The sequence below is a fragment of the Jaculus jaculus genome, chromosome 16 (assembly GCF_020740685.1).
Source record: "Jaculus jaculus isolate mJacJac1 chromosome 16, mJacJac1.mat.Y.cur, whole genome shotgun sequence".
NCBI classification, from domain to species: Eukaryota; Metazoa; Chordata; class Mammalia; order Rodentia; family Dipodidae; genus Jaculus; species Jaculus jaculus.
Genome location: NC_059117.1, coordinates 1,997,797 through 2,021,280, shown reverse-complemented (window position 1 = coordinate 2,021,280; position 23,484 = coordinate 1,997,797). Strand labels below are relative to the sequence as shown.

The following is a 23,484-nucleotide window of genomic DNA, read 5'->3' as shown; positions in this document are numbered from 1 at the left end:
GACACCCCCCACCCCCAGGACTCCAAGGACTAGTCATTTAATGCTCTCTGAGCATTGGGACAAGCAAAGTAGAAATTCAATTCCTCTTACAAATTGAACTTTTCTACCAAGAGATCCAAAAGATAATCCAAACCTAAAATTGCTCTTTCAAGTTCAGTAAGGAGTCTGAATGATTTTTCTGTTGGAAGCACAAAGAGAATTTGGCATAGGCTCCTTCATACCATTGTGGCTCGGTGGACTTGGGTGCTCAGCCAGCTCATGGTATTTCTGTAAATGTCACTAGATGGCAGAATAAGCTAGTGATTCCATGCACTAAGGCTCATGTCAGCCTGGCTGGGTATACAAAAGTGAAAACATCAGCTTGTCAAAGTGTTTGGATCATTTTCAGCATGACCATTACTCAATAACCTTTCCAGCTTCTCAACTCTCTGATGCAAGACCATGGTCTGGGAGAAGCTGTGGGGGAAGTTTTAAAATTGAAAGCTGAAAGTGAATTATGGAAAACTAAGGGAAACAATGTTCTCATTCCATTATTCTCAACTAAAGGTCTTTTTTCTCTTTCTAAAATAACTTGCAAGTCCTTGAGGGAAGGAGCCCCATAAATACTAAAGACTTAGAATCACTTCAAATTGATGTTCATTGAAAAAAATCTAAACCATTCTTTATTAAGCACTCATGAAGCAGAGTTCTTCAGAAAATGAAGACAAAGACTCCCTAAGACTGAGGTGGGGACAGAATTAATAACATGAGAACAGATGGAGCTACATTGAAGAGAATCTCTCAGATCCTGGCTCATAATGTACACTTGTGATTTTATAAAAGAATACCACCTTGTTTCAGGCCTGCCACCCTTTCACCTTCACAGAGACCCAAGGTCTGGAGGAATCCCAGGTCTCCTCACAGTTCTCCTCCTACTCCCTCCTGTTTTCTTCTGTCTGCCTCTCCATACTGTGCATTCTGGGATCCAATTTTCCCTACTAAAATCCACCAAGGCCTCATGTAGCCACAATGAATCCTGGAGGCAGGATGCAGAAAGAGCTCTGGATTGGCATGTTATATGTAATGCAAAAGAGGTATAGGCAGAAGTATGCTAGATCCAGGCTATGAGTCAAAACAAGGGAACAGAATCACTTGGGAGCAGTTTAAAACTTCATACACTTTGATCTTTTCTCTAGTGATTTTGATAATTTGGGTGTAAGAGAAACTAGTTGATCCTGCAAAGCTTCCTGATTGAAATAAATAGGCCTTGTTCAGCACACAGAAAGAAAACTTAGAAGGAAGTGGAAGTGAGGCACAAGAGGAATCCTGTTCACCTTTCCTGGCTGCATCTCTGGGAAAGGGCTCTCCCATGGGTGGATGAGGCCAGGGTCTTGGTCACTGACAAACAGCACGGTACAAACTCTTAATTCAATTCGACTAAAAGATCAAGTGTAATGTTAAGATCAAAAATGGGATATGGCAGAATACAAATATTACAAGAATGTCTCTGTAAAGCAAACTGTGAAGCAGAATATGTTGCCTACAAATGGTCTGTTTTAAAGAATATTTTTTATTAAGTTATTTGAGAGAAAGGGAGATAGGAAGAGAGGAAGAGAGAAAGGGAATGGGCATACCAGGACCTCTTGCCATTACAAATGAGCTAAAAATACATGTGCCATGTGGTGCATCTGGCTTTATGTGGGTACTGGGAAACTGAACCCAGGAAGCCAGGCTTTGCAAGCAAGCACCTTTAACCTCTGAGCCATCTCCCCAGTCCAACAAATATTCTTACTAGGAAAAATACCAACGATATAATTCAATAGCTTAGATTTTTAAATTTCACAGATACTATTAAAAAGGATTAAATACTAGTTACTTTAATGCACTGTAGATGAACTAGAAACTACTGTATTTAAGACAAGCAAAGTGGCACTATAAAAAGTCTACTTTATACTTCCCCCCCAGGGAAGAGTATTTGAATTTAGAAAATACTGCCTAGTAGTTTCTAATCACTGGATCTAAAACTTTATTCATGTCATTTATGATTCAAGTTAAAATGGAAACCCAATTTTACAACTGCAGAATTTGAGGTTAACTAAAAGTCATTCCAAAACTGGTGGTGAGGAGGGTAAGAGTGTAATGCAAACATAATAACAACAGATGAGACGCAGGGCAAGTTATGCTCTGAGTTTCATAGTGGAAAAAAATGTAGGAAATACCCTGTTAGCATTTGTAGCAAGACAAACCAAGAGAAATATCAACTGTATATATCTCATCATAACTAAATTTCAAGAGGCTTCAAGCATTCTCTTGACATGAAATGAATACATATAAGTACTCTAATAACTAACCCAATAATAAGATCGACTCAGAGCTGACATTATCCACTCAATTCAAACAGAATTTCAAGCATCCTGTGAAGTAGGACTGATGAAGGCTAGATGCATTCTAGGCTAACTGTGCTTGGTTACACTTGATCATAACTGAATAAACAACGCAGTATTAGTCACACTTGTGTAAATTATTCCACTTCGCTGCAGCCAGAAGAGATTTCATATGATCCTGTTTAAACCAGCTACACATCTGGAAATGTGGAAACTATTCTGTAAAGCACATGAGGACCACACGCTCGATGTGGCTGAGGTCAGTCGGGGAAGTTGGGAGGAGAGAGCTTACTGGAGACAGCTTACTTACAATAAAGCCAAGTTTTTTATAATCCCGGGTGTACATGGACTTGCGTTTCTCCATGCTGCCACTGCTGTTATTTGGTTCAGACTCTGCATCAAAAGCAATTCTTCGAAGTTCAAATATGATGTCTCTTTGAGCCTGAAAGAGTTAGGAAGGGAGGGAAAGTTGCTTTCATTGTGTGATGTGCCATGGACTAGTCTTTCCCTAGGGTCTAAATGAGTCACTTATTCAGGAAGAGAGAAACAGATAAAAGGAAACCAATGTTCTCAGCTAGGGCTTTGCAGACCTTATTCCTCCTGCCACTCTCCCCACTGCTGGGGCTTGCCATCAATCCCCAGCGATCCTTTAGCCAAGTCATTGAGAGTGCTAATGTCAATGTTCCAGGACAGTCCTTCATGAAAGCACCAAATATGATGGAAGGGCTGCAACTGGAGGAAGCTCTGTTACAGAACCTGACCACAATGTTCTGTTTGAAACAGAGAGGTACACAAGATTCTTGGGCAGTACTCGAGAAAGGAGTGACTTCATGGCAATTAACACAGGAAAAAAATTAAGGAAGATCTAAATGGTGGAAACAATGCCAATGTCCATCCAAGGGTAAGTTGAAAAACATGTAAGAATGGTCATTCAGTGGATTATTCAGCTTTAGAAAGGAACAAAATTCTGACATATTATCTACTATATTAAAGAACCTTAAAAATATGCTGAGTAAAGTAAGCCAGACACAAAGTGACAAATACTATCTTTGTTCCATGTAACTTCCTACCATGCTAAAACTCAGAGACAGAAAGCAGTATGGTGGTCAGAGGAGCTGGAGGGGAGGAGAGCAAAGGGAGAGTTATTATCTAGTGGACAAAGGAATTCAGTTTGACAAAATTTAAGATGTGGAGATGGATGTGGTGACATTGCACAACAATGTAAAGGTTAAATGATAAAAATGGTAAATTTTATGCTATGTGTATTTTATCACAGTGCCAGGTTCTGTTGAACTAGAAGACTCTATACTTGATATTAAGATGCATGGTTCTTGGTCCTTAGAAGGGGTAAGAGGACAGTCTTGTCTTCCCATGAGGACTATACTCGGTCCTTCCAAAAGCAGTGGGCACAGTCACTGGCTGTCCAAGCCTCTCCATCACTCTGACTTTCATGGTCTTACACCATGATGGAATAGTTTCAGCAGCTGCCCACCCCACACGTGCAGCCCACATCTGCATTAGATCAGACCCTCATGTGCCAATAATGAAGGTTTTCCTTTCCAAAGCTGCAGTGCTGTGTAAGGTGAAAATGTATATATCAGGAATAAGGTTCCTAGATGTTTCCTCTCACTCTACCCTCACACAGTTAAACTTCCCCAAAGACTTCATGCACAACAGCCAGAGACCCAGCAGGAAGTTATACCAAATGACCAGTCATCAAAAATATCAGCCAAGAAATCAGGTCTTACTGGGTATGGGATGGGTAAGAGCCTAACCCTGGCCCTGGTCACTAGAGAATGGAAATTATTTTCCATCCACAGAATTCCCACCCAGAACCATCCTTGGGCCCTGTTATCTGGCAACATGACTCCAAGGTACTGTGGCTACTTGAAAATAATGTGGCTAAGTGCCAATGTCTGTAGCCATGAGCGAGCTTGCTTGCTTGCTTTCTCTCTCTCTTTCTTTCTTTGTTGTTATTTTGTTTTTTGAGGTTGGGTCTCATTGTAGCCCAGGCTGACCTGGAATTCACTCTGTGGTCCCAGGCTGGCCTTGAACAGTGATCTGCCTCCCAAGTGCTGGGATTAAAGGCATGCGCCACCATGCCTTGCCCATTGAGCTTTCTCATACAACAAAGAAGGCTATGCATGTGTTTGGAGCCTTATGGAAGAATCCATTTATCTTATTCTCTGATTCTGGTTTCACCTAAATTTTAAAGCCATGCCCCATGTTCTGAGATGATAATGAAAGAACACACTGCTATCTAAAAATTCTGGTTTCAGGGTCACTCAATGACAGACTTTTGATGACACTTTTTCTCAGTGCTTTCATTGTTGTCTGGAGCACCCACCTGGTCCTGGGGATCCATCTTGGTCATCATCCTGTCTTCCAGGAGGTTAAAGGTGAGCACTTGGAGGACATACAACTGGTGTGCCATCTCATTGTTAATGGCTCGCTGGGCTCGGATGACATGCTAGGGAGATGGTTCACAAATGACATTTGAAAAAAAAAAGTTAGTAAAGAAAGCAATGTGAACCACAAGTTTTAACCTTGTTACTATGCCAAACAGAACATTAGTACTTTTCGTTTAAAGGCACAAAGAATGGGGACAAAAGAATGGATCTACTTTTCAGAAGTAAAGTCAGGGCATATTATCCTTGACAAAACAGGGTTCGGCAATCCACAAAAAGGCCTATGGTGTGCAGGAAGGAGAGCAAAAAGAAAAGCAATTCTAGGGAATATGTACCAGAAGTCAGTATCTGTATGACATCCCTGGGTTTGTCTGTATAGCCTAAGCAGTCCTTGCTGTAGCAGAGGGAAAACAGTGTCTCTGTATTACAAGCAACTTCAGCCTTATCTCAACCCAGGATAGCCTTGGCCACATGATCCCATTTGCAAATGGGCTAAAGTTGTAGATTAAACATACAAAAGTTAAATGGCTCTTCCCTACCCTGGACACAGTGCAGGAGGCAGGATTCATGAGTTTTCCTCCCAGGACAGCCAGGTTTCGACAGGAATGGAACAGAAGCTGCCCATTCAACACTCATTATATGTATTTTGGATAGAACTTGATTATACCTTGAAAATGCCAAACAACTGGTCATTGTGGTGAAACATTCAAGTTCATGGTTTCAAACAAGCTATGCCAACCAGTCTACCAGAATGAGTACATTCTTTTGCATTAACTTGTTGTTAGATTTCTAGAAATTAAGTTCTAAGTGCTCCTTGAATGTCAGAGCTCTCTTTAGAATGGAATAAATTATCTTGCAGTCAGGACTGGAGGGTGTTGTCTGGGTGTCCCCTGACCTGGTATACACCTGCATTCCCCACACTGGCAATGAGCACATGCAGAAATAGTCAATTAGAGAAGGAGGGATGGGAGAAGATTGAGGGCAAGAAAGGAGAGGAGGAGAAAAATAATGTAACACAAAGTTTCTGAAGCAAAATTATTGGGGAGGGAGAAGCTAGGCAATAGAATGGAAAGGAGAAGTGATAAGACTAGTTTTCACTCATTGGAATAGAAGGTTATTGTCCAAAGCATGCAGTCTTTTATTCTGTTAAGTCACTTATTCTGTTAATAATCCCAAAAGTATCTGTACTCCACATTGTGAGCAAATATCATCTTTGAACATTTTAAACATCAAAGAATCATAAAAGAAGTTCTTGTAATGTCATTTGTGAGGCAGAGTGGCTACAGTCAATTCTCACACCCATTTTCCTGGACATGTGAACTTCAACTGTCTCACCAAGGTAAAAATCAGAAGTCAAGGCCTTCATCATTTCTAAGCCTTCCTTTTCCCACTCTCCAACAAACCTCATTGAACTATACTGTTATAGTGAAGCTTCTATTTCTTTTGAGAAGTGATATAAAGAACAGTCTACTGTGAACTCCTTTTTCCCTAAAACCATCATGATACACAAAATCTGTCAGGATGCTGTATCAAGACACATTTCAATTTCAGTCCGGACAGCAGAAGGGGGTACCATTCTTACATGAGAAGATGTAGAATAACTGTATTAGCCAATGGAAATCATTCTCATGTCTTTCTTCCTCCCCAACAGACAGGAAATCTAAAAACTAAGCCTGATGACAGACTGCAGTCCAAACCATTACCCTGGGGTTCTGTGCTTTTTAGTTTCTTTGCCCTTAGAAAGTTTCATTTTTTTTTTTTTTTTGAGTGGGGACAGGTATAGCTCAGGGTAGAGCATTTAGTACAGAAAATTTTTAAGCTTTATTAAACAATATTTTTATTTATTTACTAATTTATTTATTTGGGAAAGAGAATAAATGTGAACTTTAAGGTTTTTAAACTCTCTGGAATTACAGTATCAGAATTTCAGTTGTTTGGTAACAGCAGACCTACTTCCTTTCAATAACTGGTAAAGGAGCTGGTAAGGCCTTAGGAAATCTTGCTGTTTGGTTCATTTCTGAACATTCAAATGGTGATACTGAGCACTTCTTTCCCACTGAGGCTTAAGGTCATTTTTGCATTGCAGTGAATGAGTGGTTCCTATGTCTCTGCTTCCTTCCTCTTTCAAAGGGGCAGAGGAAATGATGGCAATATTTTGAGGACTTCTCTTGGGACCTTATGTGTTTCTGCCTTGCTTCCTCATTAACAACAGTAGGAGCTCATATAAGAGGACTTTATTTTTATGCCACAAAGCCCCTGAGCCCCTTATAATGCTAAGGCTGAGTTGCATGTATTAAGCCTACTGCACTGAGTGGGGGAGGGGTAGCTGCTGCCTCTGGCTTCCTACAGCAGGTTCCAAGACCACAGTCCCTGCTCCTCCAGCCACAAGACAAACTTGCTGTCCATCACCACAGCCCAGCCCAGGAATACCAGGTGATCCCTTCCCAGCACTGCATTTTCTGCCCTCAGGTACTCACTGTTAAAATGATGGAGCGCAGCTGCTTCTGAGCCAAAATATTTGCCATCTCCTGTGAGAGAAGAACACCACCAAAGGTTTCCGTTAGAGAGACGGGCTCAACAGGGCAGAGAATGACTTTGTCCTGGAGTGTGCTTCATAGCTGTATATCAGCAGTATTTCCAAGAAAACACCAACAAACAGTAGTATTTAAATTATTGTTTGGAGATTCAATTTGGATTATAAAAGCCAGGACCAAAGGCAAAGAAGGAGATATGAGGCACTTGTAACCTTCATTTCCCCTCCTAGACAAGTTCTTCCTTCTAAGAAGGAATAAAAAGCAAACATCCCAAGTAAAGTATGCTTTTCTATGAAAAAAAGGCTCAGGACCATCTTTCTTCCAGTAAACACTGTGCAGATAGGTCCAATGCCACCACACAGGCATGCCAGTGTCAGCAGCAATGGTGCAAAGACCCAGGTCTGCTAAAAGCCCGTCCATCTTAACCTGTGTGGAGCTAGAGGGAGCACATGCATGACTAGGAAGTGGCTGTGCAAGGACGCCCTGTGGAGTTCACACTCTGCTCAGCCTCTTGTCTGTAAGTTGTGATGTGTGCAAGGACGCCCTGTGGAGTTCACACTCTGCTCAGCCTCTTGTCTGTAAGTTGTGATGTGTGCAAGGACGCCCTGTGGAGTTCACACTCTGCTCAGCCTCTTGTCTGTAAGTTGTGATGTGTGCAAGGATGCCCTGTGGAGTTCACACTCTGCTCAGCCTCTTGTCTGTAAGTTGTGATGTGTGCAAGGGTGCCCTGTGGAGTTCACACTCTGCTCAGCCTCTTGTCTGTAAGTTGTGATGTGTGCTCTGGCATTTCTGAATGGTACAGAAGATCTGGGGGTGATTTTATTAAGTGCAGTGATTAATAGACTTTATAAATATTGACAAGCAAGTGAAAGGGAAATTTAAAGTCAAAAATGCTCTTGTTATATACTTTCAAAAAAGTAAAAATACTGCTCATATTCAGGAAGACACTAGGTTTGTTTCCCCCTAGGGAGGATTTTTGGTGATGCAACTCTAATTAAGCAGAAAAGAAAATAGACTAAATGCTACTGAGGCTAAAGCGCATCTGCAGAGAGCTGGGAAAGCTAAGGGGAGGAGCTACAAGGGAAGAACAAAGGGGAGGAGCTACAAGGGACATACAGGCACGGTAGACAGCAGAATGGGAGATCAGGGCCCATTTATTTCGCCTGGCAAAGGGCACATGGGTGACTTACAGTCAGAGGACAATCAAGGATGTCAACATTGCTCTCTACATCAACCTAACAGCGCCATCGTCACACAGAAAGGAAGGCAAGCAGTAGAAAGAAAGGATGGAAATTCAGAGCACTGTTAGAAGCTGGCAGATTTAATGATGCCTCCTGCCGACCTTGTGCACTGAAAAGGGTTTATACACTATCCATCGATTTGAAAGGGCTAGAGGGTATTACAGTACAAATCTGGGACTAGGCCCTTTTCTGTGCTCTTGTCTACACAAGGCAAGAACATGGGCCAAGAAGACCTTCAGAAGCTGATGAAAGCTCAGAAGACCTGACCTTCTACAGTGGAGAAAGCAGTGCTTTCTCTCTTTCTAATGGAAACAAGAAGGCACACGGACTCTGTTTTGGTTTCATCTTCTTGGACCAGATAGCAGACAGGGACAAAGGATCCTGTAGTTCTTTTAATCACTTTTAACAAACTTTATGAACTTATTTACAAAATGAAAATACTACTCAATAATCATCACACATGCAAAATGAAAACAGCGTATGCTCTGTGTTTATTTTAGCATCCACGTTTACAAGATTTGAAAGCAGTCTGGGAATATGGCTCAGTGGTTTAAGACACTCGCCTGCAAAGCCTATTGGTCCAGGTTTGATTCCCCAGTACCCACACAAAGCCAGGTGCACAAAGTGGTACATGTGTCTGTAATTCATTTGCAGTGGCAAGAAACCCTGGTTTACCCATTTTTCTCTCTCTCCTCTCTGTCTCTCAGACACAAACAAATAAAAATACTTTTTAAAAGGAAAGATTTAAAAATGCAAAGGAAGAGGGTAGTTTTATCATCTACTAGAGTATTATTTAATTTCTTACAATATTTATCTCATTGGGCTCCTCAGAGGTACAGATACAGAGGATGTCTCTTTCTATATTCCAAGCCTAGTTATGGTGTCTAGCACACAGCAGACAATACATATTTGAAAAAAGATCAAATTATTTTATACAATTCTCCTAATGAACAGGAACTTGGACAGAGGGAAACAAGTATACTTATCCACATCATGAATGTATGTCCAATGCTAGGAAATTGTTTCAATAAACATGAGAACCTACAGGAAATATTTTATAGCATTAAAATTATATTCACATCCAGATGGAGATAAATACATAGCCATACTGTTGTGGAAAGATGTCCGCAAAGAGGTCTGTCTATTTATGCTAGTTTTAAAAGTAGTTTTTACATAAAAATAAATCATGTGGTATGTCTGACTTTGGTAAAGTAGTGACACAAGAAGGGGAATATGTGAGCAGAAGAAAGCAAGCTATATCATGAAGGAGCAGAGAGGTGAGTAACTAAGCGCAGGGGTGTCTGTGGGGAAGTGATAAGGGAGTCTGTGAAGCTTCCTTCCTGAGCATCTATCTCCTCTGATTTTTCTTAGTTTTATATTTAAAAATTTGCATAATGCTTATGAAAACTAATATTTGTAGTGACATTTGGAAGGCATCTTTCAACATACTTGCCATTTGAAATAGTAACCTGGGGCTGGAGAGATGGCTCAGTGGTTAAAAGCACTTGCTTGCAAAGCATGTTTGCCAGGGTCCCCCAAAACCCACATAAAGCCAGATGCACAGTGTGGGGCATGTATCTGAAGCTTGTTTATAGCAGCAAATTACTTGGCATACCCATACTCACTCTCTCTCTTTTCTCTCAAATAAATATAATAACATAGTAAACCCAATAATGGCAAGAAGCTATAGGGCAAATAAATATATAATAATATAGCAAACACAATAATGCCAAGAAGCTATAAGGGAAAATCATTCTGCCAGTACAACAGCAACCCTTTCCCCAAAAAATCAAAGCACATCTGCCTTCATCTGTGAGGAAAGAGAGAATGCCTATGTCTAGAAGGAGGAGAAGGTGTAGCCATCACTCAAAGGTGTCAGCACACCTGAATGTGGCAGGCTCTTGATAACACTGTTATTGATGGCTGAGCTTTAGCTTGGTAAATTTTCCTTTCCAGTAAAATTAAGAAATTAAAATTTTAGCACATATGCTAATAATAATGTCAACATTGAATTTACCCCAGCTAAGATGTTATTTTATATCTAAGGTGGAGTTCACATAAAGGCATATACTGTCAGCTGTTGATATAATCTATATCAACCTAGGTAATATTATAATTACCTTTATTTCCCACTTATGGCCTCCACTGACTGCAAACCAACTTTTTTCATTGTAAAATTACAATCTATTTTGGTGTTATTTATCCTAACTCAAACATTTTATTTTAATTTATTTTCAAGGAGGGGGGAGGGAAAGAGAGAATGAAGAAGAGACATATCAGGGCCTCTTGCCACTGCACAGACTCCAGATGCATGTGCCACTTTGTGCATCTGGCTTTAAGTGAGTACTGGGGAATTGAACTTGGGCCTTTGGGATCCACAAGCAAACACTTTTAACCACTGAGCCATCTCTCTATATCATCAAGTATTTTTACTTTAAAAATCACAGTACTTTGTTTTCATAAGCAAGTCTTATATTTAATGATTTATATAGTCAGCCTTGATTTTTCCATAAGCAAGTAAAAACCGTTTGGCTAATTTGTTTCAAAGACTGAATGAGTCATACAATACTCTTTAAATTTTTGCTGGATTATTCATATTCTTGTTAGTTGGATTATACTAGGAAATGGTTAGAGGTTATTAGACTACTCTTTATGGTAGTTTACTTTAAATTTTGTCTTACTCATGCTATGTTGCATAATTTAAAAGAATGATTCATAGACTTCAAACCTAATGTTATATTATTTTCCATTATCAATCTTCCAAATCAGTAGAGATAGACAACAGATTCTCTATTTGTTCATGGCCACAACAATCCAATTCAACAACCTAACGGTAAAATGAGATGCAAAGGCTGCAGGTATGAGCATCTGCCTTATGTAGAACCAGACATCCAGGCGAAACCACAGCCCTTGGGCAGTCATGGACTTCCATTTCCTCAGATGTAACCTTTTCTTATTTAGATAGAAAAAGGAAACTCCAAAGAGTTCAGACTAGAATGCAAATGTCCTAACCAGGACTAACCACACTAACTCAGGGGTTTTGGTTTGATGAGGTGCCCTGGACTCAGCCTAGGATGGGGCTCCCTGAAAGCTGCCAAGCAGTTTCTTAGGCTGCCTGGGATCATCACAAACTCAGGACAGGTATTAAAAAGGAGCCCCACACAAGACCAACAAAGTCATCCTTTAAAATCTACCCCAGGTACTAGATCCCCCAGTAAAGTTAGGGATGTCAGGCACTTCTTACTAACTCCCATCAAATTCCAATCACACATGAGACTATAAAATGGCACCGCTGACTGTGCAAATGCAGTGACCAGAATGATCACACAGTTCTAAATGAAAAACTAGAATCACATAAGTTCACTGAGGGCTACCGTGGACACAAAACTAGAAAAGGATGCTAGGTACCACATGTAGTAGCAAGTCAGCTTTCTAAACCTTTCTGAAACAGATCCTTAGCATTGTTGTGGAGCCACCATCAGTGTTCATAATGGTGGAAAGACCACCAGGCTCTTAAATTGTTGATAGAAAAAGCACGTGAATGGACTTTGAAGAGTGAGCCAGATCCTAAGACTGCAAATTTCCCTTTTTCCAAGTTCCCCTCTACAGTGTCCCTGTAATTTACTGCATTTTATGAACGGGCATGCTTATCATCCTTCCTCAGATCAGAGCTTATCCATCTCCAACTCTGCACCCCACCCTAGCAAGCCTCTGAGGTAGGGCTGCTCTGGAGCACCCCCTGTGGACAGAACCCCTAAAGGGAAAAGGAAGGGCAGGTCTGAAGGAGAAGTTTCCAGCCCTGGATGTAGTCCTAAAGCTAAAGAATTGCAACTTACCTGTCTTCTCTCATCAGGAGCCTTCAGGAAAAGTGCATTAATTACAGCAATGGTGTAGGTCTGGATTTCTTGATCTGTCCTGTAAGGTTTAGAGTAATACAAAAAATTAGAAGAGGTGAGATCTGAGTCTGACCACAGTAAGGCTCAGAACATAAACATAACACTCCTGCAATAGGAAAGAAAGGCAGAACCTAGAAAGTTCACTCAGCACAGAGAAGGTATTTCCACCATCACTGGGCCAACACTCAGTTGGTGTACAGTTACTACAGCCAGCCGCTCAATGGCAACCACCCAGAATGCAGGCAGTGACATGGCCGTGTACCTCCTCTCTGACATGAGTTTTAAAGAATGGGCCCAGAGAATGGGGTGGTGTGTGTGTGTGTGTGTGTGTGTGTGTGTGTGTGTGTGTGTGTGATTTTTTTTTGTCTGATACATGATAGATAGGGAGGAGGTGCATATGTCTCCACAGTCCCAGGATTACTTAAAGGAAATAGTTTTGTTTTCATAGCACTATTACATATTTTAAAAATATATTTCCAAACAGAAACTTTGTAAGAGCAAGAAGAATAAGTAAACAATGTCCCAAGGCAGAGACCAAGAGCAGTGGATGAGCAATGCTTCAAGATAATTCAATACACTGGGTAGGGAGCAGAGCTTTGAGCACAACCTTCCACAGGATGGGATTCAAGGGTCAGTTCACCACATGCCAGGCTACCTGAAGGCCTTGAACAAGTTTCTGGGTTTCTCTAGGCAGTTTCCTTATCTGCAGCACAGGGTAAAGATATAGATATTTCTGGGGCTGCTGTGCAGAGGATAAAATAAGTTGCTACATATAAAATCCTTAGCACAGTGCTTGGCAAAGATCAACTCTTCAGTGTAGTGCCCTGTGAATGAATCTTTCTGAGCCCTCGATATCAAGAAGAAAGATGCAGACTGTACCACTAATATAGTTCATGTTCAGTGGGCTGTGAAACTGATCTCTCTTCAAGACAAGATATGTACATAATTGTGCACACGTGCGTGCACATGCAGACACACACGTCATCATTATGGAAAATGAGCTAATATTCACTGAGGCCACAATCAATAACTTCTGTGACTTAAATTCTAATTTCTGATCATTTATTCTCCTACCTCTAAATGCAGTAAACATATAATGAAAGCTGTTTTTAGTTTTAAGATAAATGTAGCAGATAACATTTTCAGTACTTAGAACTGATTAATATTTCCTTGCATTCCCAAAATTCACATTTCTCTATCACAAGCACAACTGGTCAGTTACATTTCCTTTTAAGAATTTGAAAATGGGACCTGAAAGGCCAGAAGAGGGAGCCATTGGTAGTCTGGTCACCAAATGCCCCCAAAGTGCTTTCCAAAACACATCCACTAAAAATCCTTTTAGGATTCTATGAGGTATCCCCATAGCCTTCCAACAAACTCCCCTTATTGTGTGTGCTAAATCACAATGTTTGTTTCCACTTGTAGTGCGTACATATATATGTATATTTTTTTGTTTGTTTGTTCCAGGTTGAGTCTCACTGTAGCCCAGGCTGACCTGCAATTCACTCTAGTCTCAGGGTGGCCTCAAACTCACGGTGATTCTTCTACTTCTGCCTCCCAAGTGTTTGGATTAAAGGCGTGTACCACCACACCTGGCCAGCTCTAATATTTACATAGATCAAGCCACACTGTAGAAAAGAGTCCTCTGTGTCAGTGGCAACTTTCTAGTTACCTTATAGCAGAGAGGGGAAAAGCCCCCAAAGATCACAGGCTGCGAGAGCAGCTGTCTAACTTCTACACTATAGCTCAGGCTTCTATAACATTGCATATGTTTTGTTTAAAAAAAAACAAAGGAAGATCACTGTAATTATAAATGCCTTGACTCTAATTAAGGAAGATATTTGTCACTAAAAATTCTTATGATGTCAATAATAAAAAATTTTAAATGATTCTGTAACTGACTTAAGAGAAAGAAATTTAGTGTCATACTGTTTTATGAAGAGTAAAACCCTATCAATATCTACCAAAATTCACCAACATTGAGAGCTTCCTAAAAATCAAGCCAGTTGGGACAGAATAGTGCCAAGAACAGACAGGCTCACAAGGGGTGTTGTGTAGGGCATCATTGTTCCATTTCAGCATGATGACAGGATATGGTTCAGTTAGACATCAAATCAAGATTCTCCATTACACAGTGTTTCCCAGGCTATCATAGTGGCTGTCTTCCATTAGCCTGGACCCACCCCATCCCATGGTGCCCAGGCATGCTTACCCTTGAAGATGGGGAATGAGCTGGCCAATGGTGATCTCTTGTGCCACCTTCTGGTAGAGGTCGTGGCTGTTCAGTACCATTGACTCCAAAATGGCCAAGGAGCGCTGTAGGATTGAGGTGTCGATGGCTGACTTATTCACAAAACTCGCTATCTGGAAATCCAATTGGGACACAATTAATTGCTATGGTAAGCAGAACACAGAAGTCGTAAGGGAACAGGTAATGTCAGCAGGAAGCTCAGTGATGAGAACCAGGCACTTAACAATAGAGCAGCAAAAGATGCAGTGAGTGATCAGATTGTTTGCAGTAGCAGTTCAAAGCTACATTTCTCATTTTATGGTTTGATGATCACATCTATTTAAGAGACATCTTCAAAGAATTATTCTGTCTGGATTTCACAGGATAATTCTTTTGAGTTCAGCTTTTAGACATTCAGCACAGACCCCGTAAGGATTCTGGTTTCTTTGAGAGAGCAACTGTTACATAGGCCAGTGATCATTCCTCTCCCATTCTAATGGGGCATTCAATCACAAGATCAACAACATTTGTTCTTATTATGTCCCTGTTAAGTTCGTACAGGGCTTAACACTTGTCAACAAAATTCAAAAGGCAAATTTGTCCATTAGCAAATTGTTAGCACCTGCTCATCTATTTGTAAAATTTAAAAAAAAAAAAGCTCTATCTTTGATTTTTCCAATTCCCTACAGTTAAAGTGAACTTTCTTCCTATTTTCCACAAAGTAGCACAAAAACAAAAAGTTCAATTAAATTAGCATTTGTGATGGTTTGTCTTGATTGTCAACTCGCCAGGATCTAGAATTCCCTAGGAGGGATTAAATAGGTTAGCTTAATCTCTGCGCATGTCTATAAGGATTTATCTTCATTGAGTGGAGATGGGAAGAGTCACCTCTGCTGTGGGTGGCACCTTTTCAGGGTCTGGAACCCTACACTAGACAAAAGGGAAACTAGGGGCTGGAGAGATGGTTCAGCAGTTAAAGGCACTTGCTCTGGCCTGGGTTCAATTCCCCAACCACCCACATAAAGCAAGACAGGCATTTGTGTGCATTGGCAAGAGACCGTGGAATGGTCTCTCCCACATGTACAAATAAATAAATTTTTAAAAATTTATTTTTAAAAAGAAGAAAGTTAGGAGCCGGGCGTGGTGGCGCACGCCTTTAATCCCAGCACTTGGGAGGCAGAGGTAGGAGGATGGCCGTGAGTTCGAGGCCACCCTGAGACTCCATAGTGAATTCATTCCAGGTCAGCCTGGGCTGGTGTAAGACCCTACCTGGAAAAACTAAAAAAAAAAAAAAAAAAAAAAAAAAGAAGAAGAAGAAGAAGAAAGTAGGCTGAGCAGCAGCACTTGTCACTCTGCTTCCTCACTGTAGGGCTGAGCGTGAGCAGCTCTTGCTACCATGCCTTCCCTGCCGTAATGAACTGCAACTTGGAGCTACTGTATAGTGAAATGAACTTCTCCTCCCTTCACTGATTTTTGTCAGCTATTTTGTCTTAGCAATGAAAAGGTAACTGATACAGCAGTGCTAAAAGTTAAAATTATATAGCTCACTTTCTAAAATGTATTCTCTTGAGGATTTTTTTTTGGTTTATTTTTATTTATTTATTTGAAAGCAACAAACAGAGAATGAAAGAGGCAGAGAGAGAGAGAGAGAGAGAGAGAGAGAGAGAGAGAGAGAGAGAGAGAGAGAGAGAGATAATGGGCACACCAGGACCTCCAGCCTCTGAAAACAAACTCCAGACGCATGTGCCCCCTTGTGCATCTGGCTAACGTGGGTCCTGGGGAATCGAGCCTTGAACCAGAGTCCTTAGGCTTCACAGGCAAGCACTTGACTGCTAAGCCATCTCTCCAGTCCTCTGAGGAATTATTAATCTCTAAAAACCTAAATACAATTTCTCAAATATGAGTGAACACATGAGTACTATAAAGATTTTATCTCAGAGATCTTGCTTAAAGCTACTGCTGTCAACAACTCACACTAAAACACAACTGCTAGAGCAACATAATGAGGGCTTTCTTGAAAGTTAGATGGCTTCAAAGAGGATTAAACACTTGCTGTTTTCTCTGTCAATACCAATCTCTCCCTCTGTCCTGTCCTATGGATCCCTCCCTCTGCCACTCCCCTCCTCTGTTGTGTCCCATGGACTCCTTTCCCATCCACCTCTTCATTCCTGTCCCATAAACCCCTCTCACACTCCCTCCTCAGTCCTGTCCCATGGGCCCCTCTCCCACCTCCCTCCGCTGCCCTGTCCAATAGACCCATCTCCCATCCCTCTTCAGTCCTGTTCCAGACCCCTCTACCACCTACCTCCTCTTCTTTGTTCCCATGGACTCGTCTCCCACCCCCTTCCTCTGTCCTGTCCCATGGATCCTGCTCCACACCTCCACCTCTGTACTATTCAATGAGCCCTTTTCCCAGCTTCTTCAATCTCTGTACCTGATAAAATGCAAATGTGCCTGTGGCATTTCCACTTACCATGCCATGGTCTCTATTCTGGCTCACTGGTGAAAGTGGTGTGTGTGGCAGGTAGAGGAGGGAGAGGCGGAAGGGCATGAGTAACTGATGCCCTGCTGGCCCAGGTCCACCTGGATCTCACACAGTGAAGGTAGAGTAGTGTTATGAAATGATGACCTACATTCTGAGAGCTATCACTTTATAGTACAAGCCATATGGGAAGAGTATGAGAATTTTAAGAGGTGCTAAGAACTGTTGCAGCTCCTTTCACACTAATGTATTAACTGTCCCTAGCAAGTGCTTGCCTTAATCCTCACATCTACTCTTATCTATGAGACCTATGAGAACACTACCTCTCTTTATTCGAAAACATTGTTCTTTGACAAAAGTCAAATTGCTCTCATGTTTTTGTTTGTTTGTTTTCTGGTTTTTTTTTTTTTTTTTGAAGTAGGGTTTCACCTTAGCCCAGGCTGGCTTGGAATTCACTATGTACTCTCAGGGTGGCCTCCAACTCATGGTGATCATCCTACCTCTGCCTCCTGAGTGTTGGGGTTAAAAGCATGTGCCCCCATGCCTGGCTTCTCATAATTTTATATTTGGGGTACTCTCAGAGTGTAAATCCTATGACTTCCTCACCACCCCTCCATGAAGTTTATTATCCCAGTATAATTCCTGAAACTGGTATTAGGAAACAGATTAAGTTAATTGGCAATACTGCTTACTTTCTTTCCATTAATTTGCTCCTTACCAGTGAACCTGTCTGTTTCTGATGGTTAAACTTGGCTGTCCCAACATTCCACCTGAGAGACTGCTGCTTTTCAGTAAAGTCCTCCTCCCTGAGCATCAATTCTTATATTCCTTAAGTATTTACTCTTGTATTACTAGGTTTGTTTTCATCAGACTTATACATTCTCATAATCCAGAACAACACAATAAGCAAGACATACAGTTTTTAATTTATGTACCTTATACTCTAACAGGAACAGACAGATATTTACTGTGAAGTACACTAGGTTATTCTGGTCATCCAAAATATTACCTCCATTGTGACTATTCCAACATCTTAAAATTACATGTGCTGGGTATGGTGGTGCATGTCTTTAATCCTAGCACTTGAGAAGCTGTGAGTTCGAGGCTAGCCTGAGACTACATAGTGACCTGTAGGTCAGCCTGGGCTAAAGTGAGACCCTAGATCAAAAATAATTACATGGCATGAAAAACCATCATATGTCTCCTTACTCCTTTCCAGCCATCATGTTTTTCCAAGTAGCCATAATCACCACTAGTTAATGTTCCATGTCCCCTATCTTTTGTCCCTATGGACACATTTAACATGTGCCTCTTTGACACATATTCATGTATACACACAACACTGGCTCATTGGCCCATCTCACTTCTGAGTTCCCAAAATACCACCTTCAGTTTCCTCTATGTGCTCATATGTTCTTTCTCTCTCTCCCCCTTTTTCTTTCTATGTAACCCAAGCTATCTTTAACTCTCTATGTAGCTCAGGCTTGCTACAACTCACAGAGATCCTCTTGGTCTGGCTTCCTGAGTGCTGAGATTACAGGCATGAGCCACCACACCTGGCTTCCAATGCCAAGTTTTTCAATGAATGAAATTTATCCTCAATTTACATAAATATCCTTTGACAATATTTTTGTTTACAAAATATTCAATGAAAACTCATCAAATATTCTCCTAGATCAAGTATACTTTCTTATCAGTTTTTAAATCTTAATAAAACACTAATTCTTCCCTATTACCATTGGACTATTTGTGGTGGTCAAATAATCTGTGATCATTGTTATCACCCACCTCCATGCATCATTTCCATTTGCCATTCTTCTCACATGAAACTTTGATAAACATATTCTTTTAAATTCTTTTCTATGAACTCTCCTTTCCCTTGATATGTGACACCAATAATCTGCAACCTTCAAGCCTGCCATTTAGTGAGCATTTTCTATAAACCAGTGAGGTGAGAAGCAGCCTGATAACAGAGTGCATACTTAGTTCATCAGGTCCTTATACAGTCCCGAGGTACCAGTCATGCTGTGAAACTGACTTCTTTCGCTTTATGTGTCAGTGGTTGTAACTAGATATTTAAATTGCCAGTACTTTCACTGAAGACTGATCTAAGCAAACATAATGACTATCTTCCTCCAGGAAACTAGAGACGAATTCCTTAGTGAATGTGTGAACATCCTCTGTATCCAGTTTGAAGACTATACTTCAGAGTTAGCAATAGGAGGTTATAATCCTATCCGGTTAAATTTCAGTGCCCTTTACCCCTCAATAGTTTGCCACTTGGCCTCTTCCTATGTGAAAGGCTGCACTTTTAGCTAAGGCAGGTGAGCCAGCTTAGCTGGGCAAGGCACAGGCTCAGAAAGGTGGGCTGTATCCTAAAGAAGAAAGCAATGAAGAAGTTTGTGATAATTATGAAATCCTCAAGTCATTTATTTACTAATTCAGAGGAATATTTGGGCAACTTAAAAAAATACTTACATGGGGCTGGAGAGGTTGCTTAGTGGTTAAGACACTTGCCTGTGAAGCCTAAGGACCCAGCTTTGATTCCCCAGTACCCAACATAAGCCAGATACATAAGGTGGCACATGCATATGGACTTCATTTGTAGGGGCCAGAGGCCCTGGCACTCCCATTCTCTCTGTCTCTCTCTCTCTCTCTCTCCATATAAATATATCTCCTCTCTAATCAATAAATAAATTTTTTAAACAAATACTTATGTGTGTGTACCAGGGTCTTCTGCCACAAATGAATGCCATACATACATGCCACTTTGCATTCAGTTTTTATGAGGGTGTGGGGAATCTGAACCTGGACCAGTAGGCTTTCTAAGTCCTTTAACTGCAAAGCCATCTCCCCAGGCTCAACATTTGGGTAATTTTTGATAAGCTGAGTGATGTCACAGAATATGAACCACTGAAACCATAAACACTTGTTAGGTCTCAAATTTCTTGAGTGCGATCCAGACTTTAAAAAGCCATGGACAACGTGAAAATGCATGGTTGACTTTGTAAGGACCCTGGTGGGGGCTCATCTTTGAAGAAAAATGGCTGGATGCCTAGCTAGGCCCTAAAAAATATCTATCTGAAATGTGAGCTAGGTCCTCAGAGCTGACATCACAAGAGTCCATATATGAAACTTCCCTTTAAGACCAAGCCCTGATGTTATGCTTGGCTAGGGGAAACCAACTCCTAATGCAGAAATTTCTATTTCTTACCTTTATTTTCTATACATGCCTACCCTTTAAGTAGAAAAGTTTTCAGCAAGCACATTACAAACTGTTGTTAAGGGATGTCAAGTTTCAGCATGTTTGTGGAATGTTTGTGAACTAGCATCTCCAGCCACAGTAACAAGGATAAAGTCACAGGAGAGGCAGAGGCTGGCATAGAAAAGCATTTCTGGAAAGTGGTATGAATTTAGCATAAGTAAGAAGCCAACTTTAGACCACAGAGTCAGGCACCCTAAGTGACTGTGGCTGAGTCAGACCTGTCAGAGTACTGAATCTGGCCCCAGTAATGAATAACAAGTCGGCCTTCCGCAAGTTAAGTCCTTTTCTGGTGACTGTTTTCCATTTCATGTGGAGTACTACAGGTAGCAGTATAATGGAAATGAAGACATAGAATATGTTAACTTGCTGACCTTTGCAAACATTTACAATGTTAGCACTTGTTAGCCTTTTCTTCCTTTGATTCAATGTGATTTTTTAAATTTAATTTTGGTAAAATAAAATCATCTCAAACATTTAGAAAATGAAATTAATGTCATTCTCTCTAGCCACCACTCACATTATTTAAAGAAACACAGTTTGGTTGTTCCTTACACCTTACAACCAAAATTATGCTTAAAATATATTTATTTTTAAAAAATTTTTTTGTTTATTTTTATTTATTTGAGAGCAACAGACAGAGAAAGAGGCAGAGAGAGAGAGACAGAGAGAATGGGCACACCAGGGCCTCCAGCCATTGCAAACAAACTCCAGACACGTGCACCTCCTTGTGCATCTGGCTAACATGGGTCCTGGGGAATGGAGCCTCGAACTGGGGTCCTCAGGCTTCACAGGCAAGCGCTTAACTGCTAAGCCATCTCTCCAGCCCTTAAAATATATTTAAATAAAGTACCATTGTAGTCCCTCATTTTCAACTTCAGTGTCTTTCTTTAAAAATAAATGTTTCTAAGCAAATGTCATTCCTACATTTGATAGACATGTATATTATATGGGCTCTACCATCTACTAGGCCCTGAGGATGAAGTCATGAAGAAAGTCACATTTCTCCTTCCTGGGCTCAGGGACTACTGAGAGAGATAACCAAGGGAACAAAACTTCACAGAGATGGGAAAAGGGCTGGCACATGATAGATGGGAGGGGAAAGGGAGAAGCAAAATCACTGAAGTCTTCTGGGAAGGCCCTAGGGTTACACAGGAGAAATTGTGGTGGCAGAGCTTCTGATGGCTCTGCCCCCTCTTCACCAGAGGAGACAGCCGTGGTCTGTGGCCTGTGTGACCCAGTATTCTTCTTCACTGCAACCTCATCAGTCTCCAAGCCCCTGTCCTTGCCCCATTTTGGAACATTTCCTTTTAGTTCCTGTGCCCATCTCCTTTGGTTTTATGGAATTATAAAGGGACATATTCAAATGTTTGTCAGGAAGGCCTTTAGTTTCCAATGAGCTCCTTTCACCCTAAATACAGGTTCCAAAGCTTCGGTCCCTCTTCTGCCTTTCAATTCAAAGTTGCCCCTGGTCAACACCTTTGTTCCAAAGCCTCGGTCCCTCTTCTGCCTTTCAATTCAAAGTTGCCCCTTATCAAGATGAACTTCAACTCCCAAACCAGCAAAGTCAGCCCTTAACCAAACACAGGCCTTGACATGGGTAACTTCTGTACTGATGCACCTTTGACAAATCCTTGCCATTTTTGTCAGCTAAAATTTCTGGAGAAAACTGAGCATGCCCAGATGCATTCTTGTTTGCCATCTTTATGATGCAAACTGGACAGGTCCCGAGGTGCCATACTAATCCTTTGAACATGTGCTCCATGACTTTGAGCTAAGCATAATTCAAAACATGTCTGTCAGCTTTCCTTCTTGAGCTGAACTATAAGCTGAAACTGAGTATCTCAGGAATGCATCTACCACTAAAGTGCTTTCCTATATGAATGTGTACAGAGCATGTGGATGTACACCTTTGTTCAGAGAGAGCATTGCTTGGAAATGACCTCCATGATCACCTTACCTGCTGCAGATAATCCATCTTTCTCCACAATTATTTCCTGCCTATGCTTATTTTGGCTTTGAATGTACCAAAGTACAAACCATTTCATTAGGTTGCAGTAACTTCACACAGATACCATCCCAAACCAAGAAACACGTGATAACATCATCATCATCAAGAAGACATACCAATGTGCCTTGCTCAGAAGTGGTGTACTGAGAGAGCATACCGTTACTTATGTAGGCTTTTTGCCCCAAATGCATAACCTTCCTTAAATTAACCATGAGGGAAATACCAGACATTTCCATTTTCAGGAATTTTCTACAAAATTACCAATACTTTACACAAATGTGAAAAATCACAAGTGACAAAGGAAAGCTGAAGAACCATCTCAGGTTGGAAAGCACAAGAAAAATAAGAGTGAGATCTTGGATCAGTGCTCTACCAGAGAAGGATGTCAGTGGAAAAGCTAAAAAATCAAATGAAGGTATTATTACACCTATATTAACATAGTAGTTCTGACAACTGTGATACCATGCACAATATTCATACCAAGGGAAGCTGAATGAATGAAATAAAAGAATATTTTATACTTTTTTGGGCAACTCTGCTTCATGTTTAAATTTTTTATGTTTAAATATTTATTTGTGGGGTGAGAGAGAGGGGGGTATATGGGCATACCAGGATCTCCTGCTATTGCAAACGAATTCTAGACACTTGTGCCACTTTTTGCATCTGGTGTTATGTGGGTGGGTGGGGAACTGAACCCTGGCCAGCAAGCTTTTCAAGCAAGACCTTTTAAGCACTGAACAATCCTTCCCATCCCACAACTTTACTTTAAATCTACCACTGTTTGGTAATACATGGTTAAAAATTCAAATGACCCATACTGGACTTGACTTTTATTCTCTAGCTTTTGCATAGATTCATTGAAATTCTTGAATTTTTTAGCAATCTCTCCCAAGATGTTATACATATAAATATTTGAAGTCCTTAACATCTCATTATTCTTACCACTATAGTAGAGAGAATAAAATGCCAATAACTTTTTTCACAAATACAAATGGAGGAAAAGTTGTTAAATAACAGCCACCTATGGTGTAAAGTTATGATAATATTAGTAGACCAG

At 40.8% G+C, this 23,484-nt stretch overlaps 1 protein-coding gene across 2 annotated transcripts in view; it reads right to left on the bottom strand.

Moving 5' to 3' along the window:
- Positions 1 to 23,484, bottom strand: part of Elmo1 (engulfment and cell motility 1) — a 606,684-nt gene that overhangs the window by 395,446 nt on the left and 187,754 nt on the right. For both annotated transcript variants that reach the window (XM_045135705.1, XM_004668852.2), the window contains exons 9-13: positions 14,655 to 14,806; positions 12,383 to 12,461; positions 7,249 to 7,299; positions 4,711 to 4,833; positions 2,674 to 2,805 (exon numbers count right to left, since the gene is read on the bottom strand). In XM_045135705.1, the coding sequence (XP_044991640.1) occupies positions 2,674 to 2,805; positions 4,711 to 4,833; positions 7,249 to 7,299; positions 12,383 to 12,461; positions 14,655 to 14,806 (537 nt within the window). The remainder of the gene's footprint in view (positions 1 to 2,673; positions 2,806 to 4,710; positions 4,834 to 7,248; positions 7,300 to 12,382; positions 12,462 to 14,654; positions 14,807 to 23,484) is intronic.